Source organism: Petaurus breviceps, unplaced genomic scaffold (assembly GCF_028583685.1).
Source record: "Petaurus breviceps papuanus isolate PSGF00001 unplaced genomic scaffold, PetGlider_PUasm1.0 185, whole genome shotgun sequence".
Classification (NCBI taxonomy): domain Eukaryota; kingdom Metazoa; phylum Chordata; class Mammalia; order Diprotodontia; family Petauridae; genus Petaurus; species Petaurus breviceps.
Window position 1 is genome coordinate 39,210,028 of NW_027185797.1, and position 12,471 is coordinate 39,222,498.

At 47.4% G+C, this 12,471-nt stretch overlaps 1 protein-coding gene across 1 annotated transcript; it reads right to left on the minus strand.

Annotated features, from left to right (window-relative positions):
* Nucleotides 1-507: 507 nt before the first annotated feature.
* On the minus strand, nt 508-11,635 carry CXCL17 (C-X-C motif chemokine ligand 17). Its single transcript, XM_069088966.1, has 5 exons — nt 11,459-11,635; nt 5,612-5,692; nt 2,432-2,536; nt 807-921; nt 508-671 (listed from the first exon to the last, which is right to left on the minus strand). The coding sequence occupies exons 1-4, from the start codon at nt 11,535-11,537 to the stop codon at nt 836-838; spliced, it is 351 nt and encodes a 116-aa protein (XP_068945067.1). The 5' UTR covers nt 11,538-11,635; the 3' UTR covers nt 508-671; nt 807-835.
* Between the last annotated feature and the right edge of the window lie 836 nt (nt 11,636-12,471).

The following is a 12,471-nucleotide window of genomic DNA, read 5'->3' on the forward strand; positions in this document are numbered from 1 at the left end:
TTGGAGCAGCCTGTGATTTCACTGGTGTGAGGAAATCCTGGTGAATAAATCCCCTATACTAATTCAGATCAGCTCCAACTCAGTCATTTGTAGCTTTGAAGAGTTTTCCTGGGCCCTGAGGGAAATGAGTGCTTTACTCCAGAGCACACAAAATCTGTAACTGCCAGAAGAGGAGCTGGGACCCAGGTCTCCTTGACTTTGAGGCAGATGGTTCTCAACGTACTGTGTCATCTCCCCCCACTGCTCATCCTTTAAAACCCACCCAGATGCCAGAGAATCAGTGACTGCTGGTTTATTCTATTGCAGCATTCTCTGAAGGGGTCCATCCTCCACAGGGTTGTGGCTTGGAGAAAACTCAAGTCACTCACACCCTCTCTGGGCTCTAGCCACTTCCTCTTTAAATGATAAGGTTGTTTATTGCTAAGGCCCTTCCCAGGTCTGGTGCCTCAGACAGGCTTCTTTGGGCTAGGTGAGACCTTCCTGGGTCTTAGTTGCTGAATACAACCATTCTAGCTGGTGAAATCTCTTTGTCTTTATTAAAGACCCCAGGGTGCTACATGTTGCTGGCGTGGTGATATTCAGAGTCAGGCTCAAGGTCCAGGGAGGCAATTTCCTCAGTGATTAGAGATTGTAGGGACTGATGCTTTGTCTCTCCAGGCCCCAGCTTGGACCTGTGAAAGGAAGGGCAGAGACAGGGAAGAGAGGTCAGGTACTTCCCAGAGCGACCAAGCTGAGGAACATCTGAAGTCCACATGACTCTGGGGATGTTTTCTGAACTAAAGCAGTCTTGGGAGAACAGGGCTTACCTTGCTGCCCTTCAGAAGGGACCAAGCTCTTACAAAGGCACATTAATTTTCCGCAGCTGACAATGCTTCAGAAACCTGAGGCATCTTTGTCTCCAGTGCTTCTGATGCCCTAAGCCTAGAAAGGTGAGAGACATGAGCTTAGTCAGGCCTGAGAACTGGATCTGAGGCTTAGGAAGAACAAGGGACCAGAAGCCAGAAAAACTGGGCTTCTATCAGAGATCACCCATCAGCCTGAGAGCTGGGGATGTAGGATGGTCTTGAGGGTCCAGGGTCACCTATCGTGTAGGGACAGGACTTTATTGGGGTCTAGCATGCCTTCATTCTCTAAGTGCCCTTCTCAGGGACACCCAGGCTTCTCTCTGCCTCCTTTGGTGGGGGTTGGGGGGAGCAGCCCTGAGGAGAGCTGTCTTCAAAGCTTACAGGCCACTGTGGTAGGAAGACCTGGCTTTGAATCCTGTCCCTCACACTTCTTGTGTCACCTGTGTCAGGGCACCGCCCTTTCTGAGCCTTGGTTTCTCCAGCTGTCCAATACAGCAGTACCCTGTACCTCACAGGGCTTTTATGAGGAGGAAAACTGGAATCACTACAGAGATGGGTTCTGGCTGACATCCTTTCTCCCCCACTCACTTGTTTGGGCCAGAGATTCTTTGCAGGGGGTCCAGGAACTCTATTATTTTGTTTTGTTTTAGTATTTTGATAACTATTTCCATATAATGCAATCTCATGTCCTTTATTTCTATGCATTTTGAAGTCTTATTCCGAGAAGGGCCCCACCGACTTCACCGGACCGTCTGCCCGAGGCATCCAGGACACATAAGATATTCAGAAGCAGCTAAATTTCATTGACCATCAGTCATGTGCTAGGGTTGTTCTTCTAATGGTTTTGAATCAGAGTCCCCTATATTCTTGAACTGTTGGATGTGTGGAGCCCTTCTCAGGACAGCCCTGTGAAGGAGGCCTGGGGACAGTGCTTTCACTCTGCTCATTTTATGAGGAGGAAGCAGCCTCTGGGAGGTGGCCACCCAAGATGGCCCCATGGGCAGCTCGGTGGTGCCCCTCTGGCCCTCTTATCGTGCTCTAAAGAAGACTGCTTCCTTCCCAGGCCTCAGGGTGATGACTGTCCTCTTTTGGCAGAGGAGAAACTGAGGCTTAGAACAGTCAGATGGGAGGTTCATCGTCCTATGGTGGTTTGTGACGAGTGAGGGACGTTCGGGGTGTCACCACCTTCCCCTGCAGGGGGAGTGCAGAGGTCATTCAAGTGGGCATCTTCTTTCCTTCCTGTCTCCCCCACCCTTCACCCCTGGCTTGTACATGGCCTGGCTGGGGCCTGGGCAGTGTTAGGAAGAGGAAGCCTTTGGGGTGGAAGCACCCGCCTTCCCATCACAGCTGGATATCAACTACAGTGTGGTCTCTAACAAGTCACCTCACTTTGCTGGGCCTCAGTTTCTCCCAGAGGGAAAAACTGGATAAGCTCTCTGAGGCCCTTGAGCTGTAACCACGTTGAGTCTGTGACTAAGCAGAGATCCTCGGCCCTGGGTTCAGTCTTAACTTTCCTGTATTTACACCCTCTGTCCCTCCCAAATGACCGTCTTTTATTTAGATCGACGCCTTCTCCGACAGCTTACCTGTTTTTTTCCGTTTGTATTTAAGTCGGTCACAGGGGCACTGTCTTCCAGGTGGCTTGGCTACCCCCCGTACCCTCTTTCCTCCAAGAGTTTTCTGGAAGATATCTGAAATACCCCATTTCCCACCCTGAGACCCTCAGCTTCAGGGTAGGGATAGCTAAGGAAAGGATACTGAGATCAGAGCTGGAAAGGGCCCTCAGAGGTCACCTACCACTCCTCATATTACAGGTGGGGAAACTGAGGCCTGGCCGAGTTTACGCTGGGAATAATTCGCAGCGCACATTTATATGGGATCAGGGATTTATGGCTATAAGGGCCTGCAGTGATCCAGTTCATTCCTCCTAGTGACCCCAGCTTCCCTGTCTCTCTTCAAGGCCCAGCCTAAATCTCACTGTCTATATACAAGGAACCTCTTCCAATCCCTCTTACCTCTAGGGCCTTCCCTGTGTTGATTATTCCCAATTTACCCCATATGGAGCTTTTTTGTATGTAGTAATTTACCTGCTGTCTCCCCCGTTAGACTGGAGCTCCTGGAGAGCCCCAGTGCTCAGCATAATGCCAGCACATAGTAGGTGCTCAGTAAATGTTTCCGGACTTTAATAACTGTGCAGAAGGCAGTGTAGGCCTTAGCATCATCATTTTACAGCCAAGGCACCAGGGAAGGGGGAGAGCGTTTCCCAGGGCTGGATGGCCTCCTTGGACCTCTGCTGGTTCTTAAAGGATCTCTTTTTTCTTTCTTTCTTTTTTGCTTTTTGGAGGGCAATTGGGGTTAAGTGACTTGCCCAAGGTCACATGACTAGTTTTTGTGTTAAGTGTCTGAGGCCGTATTTGAACTCAGGTTCTCCTGACTCCAGGTATTCACTGTGCCACCTAGCCACCCCTTCTTAAAGGATTTCAACATGGCTTAGAAGGATGAAAGAACAAGAGGGCTGTTTCCCCTGATGAAGAGACAACTCTCTGGGGGGGAGGCATAAGCAATGTGTTCAGTGACTTAAAGGGTCACTAGGAGAAGACCATATTTTTCACCATTAGGTTCCTTAAAATTCTTGAGAGGAGGGGGTGGCTAGGTGGCGCAGTGAATAGAGCACTGGGCCTGGAGTCAGGAGGACCTGAGTTCAAATCCAACCTCAGATACTTAATACTTATTAGCCCTGTGACCTTGGGCAAGTCACTTAACCCCAATTGCCCTGCCTTCCCCCCTCCAACAAAAAGAAAAAAAAATTCATGAGAGGATATTGTGAGGACCTCGAGCTTCATCCAAAAATCATCAATCGAATTAAAATTCAACAATTTATTAAGCGCATATGATTTGTAAGGCATTGAACTAGCTACAGAGGATATTAAATTAAGAATATCTCTTCATAGGGGAGAGAGATACATTCAGAAAGTCAGATGCGTGGTGTATGGGAGAAGCTGAGCTGAATTACTCCCAGAGATGGAGGAAAGAAGTCCCTGGCATTGGGGTGGGGCTGGGCCCCAGGGGAAACGGAGAATTTCAGTGGGCAGAGATGGGAGGGAATGCTTTCCAGACTTCGTGAAGGAATGGGCTGTCTGAAGCCAGGAGCATAGGTGGGGATAGAGTTAGATTGGGCAGGCTGCTCTGGTTTAGTCCGATCTGGTTGGAATACATATTATGGGAAAGAGGACAGGGTGGAATGAGGCTGGAAAGGACCAAAGTACTTGGCAAAGGGATTTCTCTCTTCTGTCTTGGCCACTGGGAGACCTTTGAAGGCTTTTGTGCAGGGGAGTAATAGTGAGATGTAGATTAGGAAAATGTGAGGAGCTGTGTGAAGGGTGGGGAGCAGAGGCCGGAGGCCAAAGGTGAGGCTGTTCCAAGAGCCTGGGCCCTGAGGAGCCGCCTCTGCCCAGATGGCACCCCAGCCACCTCCACAGCTGCCTGCCTGGAAACAGTCATCCAACCAATTCCTCAGAAATGCTGTGTCACTGCTTGTGCCACTGATCGCCCACTGTCCCCTGGCCACCACTCTCCAACAAGGGCTGTATTCTCTGACTTGGTGGTGGGTGGGGTGGGGTGGGGGGGAGGGGAGAGAAGTGTTTCCTACAGCGCCTGCTCTGCGCTGAGCATTTACAGCAGCTCTGACAGGTAGTTGCTGTTATCCTCGTTTGACCATTTCACAGATGAGTTAAGTGACTTGCTTAGGGTCGCACAGCTAGTAAGTAAGTATCTGAGGCTGGATTTGAACTCGTCTGCCTGACTCCAGGCTCTATCAGGGCCTGGTCTTTGGAGAGCCTTGGCATTGGTCTCTCTGACTTCTGGAGCCAGCCTTCACACAGCTCCCCAGTTTTCCTCGTTCATCGGTTTCACCTGATTATCCCCTGCTCAGAAGTCTGTCTGGGCTCTTCAGTGCTCATGGGAGAGGATGGAGACTCCTCAGCTAAGCGCCTAAGGCCACTACCTACCTTTGCAGCCTCTGCACTTTCATCTCCAGTACCAGACAGTGGACCTGGCCTAGAACAAGCACTTAGCATGCTTCCTATTCGTTCATTCATCCATTCATGATGCAGCTTAGAGCTGGGCTCTATGAGCCCCTGGGACAAGCCTGGAAGTAGCAGAGGAAGCTGCAGGAGGCCCTTTCTCCCTTCTGCATTAAGCTGAGGATCTGCCCGACAATTGTGGGAGGGGAATGGAGGGCTGAGCACGTGCCTCTGCTGGAGCTTCTCATATAAAGACGGCATTGTTGGAGGCTGTCGCTAAAGGGGTTCCTGTGCAGGTGTACGTAGGCCGTACACTGGCTGGAGCTCCTTTCCAGCTGAGATTCTCTGATTCTTTGTACGGGCAGACACATGGAAGAGTCCCTTCCTCTCTCTGGGCATCAGTTTTCCCATTCATCATTTGAAGAGGTGACATGGGATTCTTTCTAGCTCTAATAGCTAGAATTTAGAATTAGAAGGATGAGTGTATTAGGTCGAGAATTGGAAGGAACTTTAGAGTTCATCTAGTCTTTGGACTCTGTGATGCTGGGGGTATTGATCAAGTGGCCCCCCCGCCCCAGCACTGCCTGGGACTGCACTCCTTGGGAAACTGAAATGGTGGCACCCCACCTGTACAAGGAGGAGGAAGGGGAAGGGGTGTTGATGAGATAGTTTCTCTCCTTCCTCCTCCAGTACCAAGATGGGCCCAAGGGGGAGAGCCAGGGTGATAGAAGTCACATCACTGACCTTCACACTGACACTCCTGCAGTCTGCCCCTGGGAAGCCTCTCTGCAGGCAGGTTGTGGTCCCTCTGGCCTTCAGCAGCCTCTGTGGGAAGGAAATAGAGGTTACTTTTCAGTGCATTTGATGAGGGGATTAGCAAAACCCTGAAAAATGCACTCAGTTTGGAGTGTGGAGACTTGGGTTCAAGTGTAGCCCCCTCTAGCTGTGTAATCCTGGCCAAGCTAATCCACTTTATTAAGCTAACAGTTTCCCCATCTGTAAAATGGGAAAATAAAACTTGTACCCCCTGTGGCACAGAGTGAGTGTGAGGATCAAAGAAGACAAAAGACATCTTGTAACTCCTAAGCTACTCTTATCAATGTCTTATCAATGTTCACTTCCTCTTGTATTGCAGGGAAGTCAGGCTGCTCAGTTTTGGACATGACAAATTGGACTTTACTGTGTGGCTTGAGGAGGAGATGGGGATTGTATTTTTCTCTATATTGGTAGTCTTTAAAGATCTTGAATCTCTTCCTTTGACCATGAATGCCTCATAGTAACATTAAGGAGGAGATTGGTAAACCAGGATTTCCCTTTAATCTCTCAAGTTGTTGGGCCACCTGGAAGATGAGTCTCAAATTCTAATAGAAATAGCTCCTTCCTCCCTTTCCCCCATATTGGGACCATTCTTCCCTTCACACTTTGGCCTCACTCCAACGATGCCTTCCTCTGACCCAGGGCTGCCTTGTTCTCTTCCTTGTGATGCCACAACTCTCTCTGTCTCTCTCTCTCTGTCTCTGTCTCTGTCTCTGTCTCTCTCTCTGATGACTGGAGGTGTAAGAGGATCTTAGCTTGAAGCTGGTCCTGGAGACGTGGGCTGATATTGGCCCAAATCCCTCAGCAAAACAGCAGGAAGAAAGGCAGAGAGGGCAAGAGAACCTGCCCTTCTGGCTGTCAGGCCCTGGGGATCCTGCTCACTGGAGCCATGCCAGCACAGGCTGGGTGACCGCTTGTTGGAGGACTGCTCTGTCAGATGGGTTTGGGGAGAGAGGACCACTGAGGGCCTCCCCAGCTCTTTTGGCCCTAAGTTCAGTCCTTTTGCTGGCACCTTTCAGATGGATAGACTAGCTTCCTTGGTGACTTCAGGCAAACCTGTTCCCCTTTCTGGGTCTTCTTTTCCCAGTCGTAGGAGAAAGTGACACTCAATATCCTATCTCACATACTCTCTCTGAGTCTTTACTTTGGCAAGATGATCCTTTTACACCTCACTGATTGCTTCATGATCCCATTTATCACAGTGGGTCTTATAAACCTTTTTATCCCCCCTTAAATCTTCCATAGGGGCCTCCCTCCATTTCCCTCACCTTCTCTGTTGAGAAACTCATCTCATACTTCACTTAAAAAATGGAGACCGTCAATTGTGAAAGACTTGGCTACTCTGATCAAGACAGTGATCCAGGACAATTCCAAAGAACCCATGGTGAAAAAAAATGCTCTCCACCTCCCCAGAGAGAACTGATGAACTCTGGATGCATACTGAAGCATACTTTAGAATTTTCCTTTTTGTCTATATTTTCATTTGTAATATGGAAATATGTTTTGCATGACTCCACATATATTGTTAAGGTCATACTGCTTGCCTTCTCAAGGGGTGGAAGGGGGTGGGTGGGAGATAATTTGGAACTTGAAATTTTCAAAAGTGAATGTTAAAAATTTTTTAAATATAATTGGGAAAAAATTAATAAAATAAATAAAAAATATATCAGAAAAAAAATTGAGACCATTCTGTTCCTGGCTTCTGGAAACCAAGAGCTTCCTCTTTTTACATCACTCAGATGCCTTGTGCCTCTCTCTTCTACTTCACCCTTGTCTCACATGAAGCTATGACCTGTCTTCTAGCCAAAGCAAGCCCCTCTCCATGCTCAAGCAAAACCATTGCATTCTGTCTTTGGCTCTATCCTACCTACTCTCACCAGTCTTCAGTCTCTCCCTGTCTATTGGCTACTTCTCTGCTGCTTACAGACATTGCTCATGTCTCCCCCATATTCGGAAAAACCCTTACTTGATCTGTTTATCTCCTCTGTGGATCACCACTTCTCCGTTTTGTGGCTTAACTTCTTGGGAAGATTGTCTACAATTGGTGCCTTCTCATTTTCTTCTTTTGGCTTCCAATCTCATCATTCCACTGAAAGTGCTCTCTCCAAAGTCATCAACTGAGAAATCTCTTAAATGTCCACCCTTATCTTTCCTGATCTCTCTTCAGTCTTTGACCACTGTCAATCACTCTGCTTTTTTTTTTTTTTGTCACAGGCACTTTTATTAACAGACCATGAAAAAATAATCATGGTGTAGAGACCTTTAGTTATTCTTCTAATAAGCCTGTTGATCTGGTCTTCCCTGCTACCAGCATCTCCACCTTCCACAAAATGTGTGGTCTTTTTCTTCATTCCCCCTTGTGGAGAGGATAATTTGAAGGGCCACAGGAAGTTGTTGGCAGCTTTGAAGTGCTTGCCAACAGTGTAGATCTCATGGATCAAGTCCTCTGTGTAGATAATTCCATATTTACCAAGAGATTTTGCAATAAGGGCATTATCCATCAGGGAAATTCTCTGTTTTTTGATCTTGCCATAATCACGTTTGTAATCAAGTCACTCATAGACTTCAGGTTTAGATAACCCCATGCGATGTATGGTTCCACAATCCTCAGCATGTTAATGGAGGCCTTGTTAAGCTTAACAAAAGTGCCATCGAAGATTTGGCGAAGGCAAAGCTGCCATGCTTTTTGGAGCTTTGGGCTGACACCATTGATAGCCCTGATTCTGATCACAAAAGCTAACTTGGGCTCAGCAGGTATGGAGTAGCTGCCAGCTTTGCGTGCTGTTCTAGCCAGCCGGATTTCACTTCTGGCTTGCTAGGCTTTAGCTTTTTCATAGATAACTTTTCTCCATATTTTACAGAGCTTTTTTATAGCTGTCTTCTTCATGTGTTTGGCCTTCAGTATTGCAAAAGCCTTTCACTTTTTCAGAAGGGATTCTGGAACAGATGGTAGCTTCTTCTTTTCTTCTACACCCACCATGATTCCATCCAGAAAAACAAGCACTCTGCTTTTTGATATTCTCTTTCTCTAGGTTTTCATGACACTGCTTCTTCCTGGTTCTTCTCTTCCCTGTATGATTTCTCCTTTCCTTTGCTGGATCTTCATCTGTTTCCCAGAGGGTCTGGCCCAGGGCTGTGGCCTCCACCCTCTTCTCTCTGCACTATTGTTCTTGCGGATTCAGTTCTTATCTCTGTGCAGATGATTCAGATCTACTTGTCCAATCCTGACCTCTCCTGACCGCCAGTCTTACATCAGCTGCCTATTAGACATCTTTTTCAAAAAAATTAGTTTATATACAGGTTTTTTTTTTAAATATCGCCATAGCTTCCCCCTCCCAGAGTAATTTTCGTATAACAAATAATATTTTTATGACAAAAAGAAAATGAGGGAAAAAATCAACATAATTGATTAATATATTGAACAAGTCTGAAAATATGGGCCATGTGCAATGCTCCCATTGATGTCTTAAACTCAGCATATCTAAAACCGAAGTCATCTCTCTCCTCTCCCCTGCCTCCCTCTTCCTGACTTCCCTATTACTATCTAGGGCACCATTATCTTCCCAGTCCTTCAGGCTGGCAATGCAGGAAAATCTTGGATTCCTCACTCTTTCTAGCCCCAGTTCTAATTATTGTCCTGTCCTGTAAGTTCTACCTCAAATATGCCCCCTTCTCTCCTCTGACCCTTGGCAACCCTCATCATCTCACACCTGGATTATTGTAATAACCTGCTGGTCTGTCTCCCTGCCTCAAGTCTCCCTGCTCCAGCCCATCCTCCATTGAGCTGCCAAAGTGATTTTCTATGTCACCCTCACCCCCACTCCCACCTCACTTCCAGGATCAAATACAGGATCCTCTGTTTGCTGTTCAAAGCCCTTCACAGCATAGGCCCCTCCTACCTTTTTGGTCTCCTTATACCTTACTCTTTTCCACATGCAACACTGGCCTCCTGGCTGTTCTTCATGGCCCTGGGTTCTAGTCTCCCTATGACAACTGCATGATGTTGGGCAAGACAACTCGACTCTTAGAATGTGAGAGGTGGGAGAAAACTTAGAACATAGAACATGGTGTGTCTGCACTGGGAGACACCTTAGAACAGTAATGTCCAAGCTGGAAGGGAGAAGAGTACCTAGAATATGGGATGTCAGAGCTGGGAGGGACTTTAGATATCATTTAATATAACCCTTTCCTTTACAGGTGAGAAAGCTGGTTAGTGCTGATGTGTTGAAAATGTCTTTTCCAAGGTTATATAGGTGGTTTTCTGGCAGAACCTGAGGGAAGGCCTCAGTTCCACCAGTCCAGGGCTCTTTCCACCTTAGAACCCAAACTCCCTCAGCCTTCTAGGCCCGCGGGTGGTTTTCTTCCTCACTCTACCCCACATCTACTTTTTCCAAAAAGTGAAGGTTTTTTAGATTAGAGCCACCTGTCAGATTCAAATAGAAAGGGATCCCTGCAGGAGCATATTAACTTAGAAAACCACAAATTAACATTATCTACATTGCATTGTCTTTATTTTGCTAAACATTTCCCAATGATATTTTAATCTGGTTGGGCCCCAGGCTTCAAATTTGGCACCTCTGAATTAGAGGATCTCTGAGATTCCTTCAAACTCTACTCTTCTTTGATTCAGTTAAAGAATTTTTAAAAAGTGATTTAATCACCCTTTATTCTTTATATTGGACTTGGGAGTTGGGAGACCTGGTTCTCTCCCTGGTTCTGCTACAAACTGTGTGACCATGAACAAGTCATTGTACATGCAATGAGAGGGGCTTGAATAGACCCTTTTCTGCTTGATATGGTATGGCACAAGTAATGAAGTAGATCTGCTTGAAAGGGGCAGGATAACCTAAGCTCACATTCTCTCAAATTACTCCTAGAAGCCATTGAGGCAGTGTGATCAAGTTGGGGGTGGGTACAGTCCAAGCCCTACTGACTCTCCAAAATTGGGTTGCTGCACATCTAAGCCTTAGGCAGATCTATTTAGGAGTGGAAGAGAGGGCACCTCCTTGCCTTTTCACCCCACAAAGATGCCATAGTCAAGCCATCATTTGGCTACAGTGGGTTGCCTCCTTCTTTGACCAAAGTAGAGACCTCCATAGGTTTCAGATAAAGAAACAGAACTTAGAGGAGAGATTACAAACACCTTGTCCAAGGTAACATAGTTAGAATATAAAGTTTAGACCTGTACAGCTAAAAGGGACATTAGCAATCACATCTGTCTCCCCCAGTCATTCCCCCATGCTCATTTTGTTGGGGGGGGAGACACATTTTGCAGAAGGTCACAGCCCTAGTTAGTGGAGAAGGCATCAGGACTGGGGGCCTCTGCTGCCTTCTGCTATGCATTCTTTTTCCCATGTCTCTTCCCTGATGAAACATGGAATGTCACAGCTGCTTCAGCCTTGGAGAATGCTAGTTTCCTACCTTAGTTTTATTGAGGTAACAGGCCCAGAGAGAGGGGAATGAAAAGGGCCAATTTTAAGAGTAGCCTCAGGATGAAAAACCAGATCCTCTGAGTCCCAATTCAGTTCTGTCCCTGAATCAAGCCTAGACCAGGAAGGTCAGGTGGCATGCTCTGGGAGACTGGAGCCATGGAGAGGGGCTCGTTCTGGACAATGAACCCTGTACGTGTATTCCTGATTTCTAATAAGGACAGCAGATGCTGAGTCTTACTGTCCAGAAATTTGGACCCCTCCCCCAATCTTGACTGTGCCTCCTCTTTTTAAATGGGGCACCCAGAAGCTTCTTTATCCCTCACATGAAAGAGCAGATTCGTACCTGGCTTGGGACTGAAAAAGGCAATAGACAGCGGCAGCAGTAGCATCAGAAGCAGGAGAGAGGAGATGGGGGCCCTCATTTTGCTGCTGGTCTTACTGAGTCTGGGAGCCAGGGTGTGGGAGTTGGGTCCCAGATGGAGAGGAAGCTGGCTCAGGTATGGGTTAATAGGGGTGGTGGCCTGCTATTTAATCCTAGGCAAGCCTCCCCATTGGAGGAGCAGAGTGGTTGGAGGGTGGTAGGAAACCGATATTCAGGTTACAGGTGAGACCAGGTGCTTTACGGTAATTGAGGAAGCAAAAGCAATTAAACAAAGCAAAGAAACAATGTTGAGAGCTCAAGTAAGCTCAAGTAAGTGACAACTTGGCAGCAGCCCCGAGTTTCCCAGAGGTTTCCTGCTCCTTGATTCTTGTGGACTGGCTTTTCTTCCCCAGGCTCCGTTTCCCTGTGGTGATAGATGGCCTTTCCCCAGCTGGATGGCTGACAGGAGACTCAGCAGAAGTGAGAGAACTGGCCCCTCTCCTCTGCCTGTGCACCCACTGGTTGCCCCTTCAGATGGTGAGAGGCAGGGGGAGTAAAGGCCTAATGTGCTCTGCTCTTCTGCTGCTCTCTTGGACCTGGCACATCTTCCCACCTACACTCACTTCCCCAAACCTTCCTGTTTCAGTTAGGGGCTCTACCTTCCTCCAAGTTGCCATAACCCACAAGTCATTCGAGAGAGATGTGGGCCTGGACTTGGAGGCAGGAAAGTCCTGCCCCAGATACTGGCTAGCTGTGTGATCTTGGGCAATCACTTATCTCTCTGGGACTCAGTTTCTCCATCTGTAAAAATAGGAAGTTGAACTTGATGGTCTTCAAAGTCCCATCCAGCTCTAAAGCTATGGTCCTATAGTCCTAAACACTCTTTCACTTATTCAGTCACCAAATCTTGCCATCCCTACCTTCATAGTATTTCTCAAATCCCTCCCTTCTTTCTCCACACAAGCTCATTGCCTTTGCTGGGGCTCTCATCATCT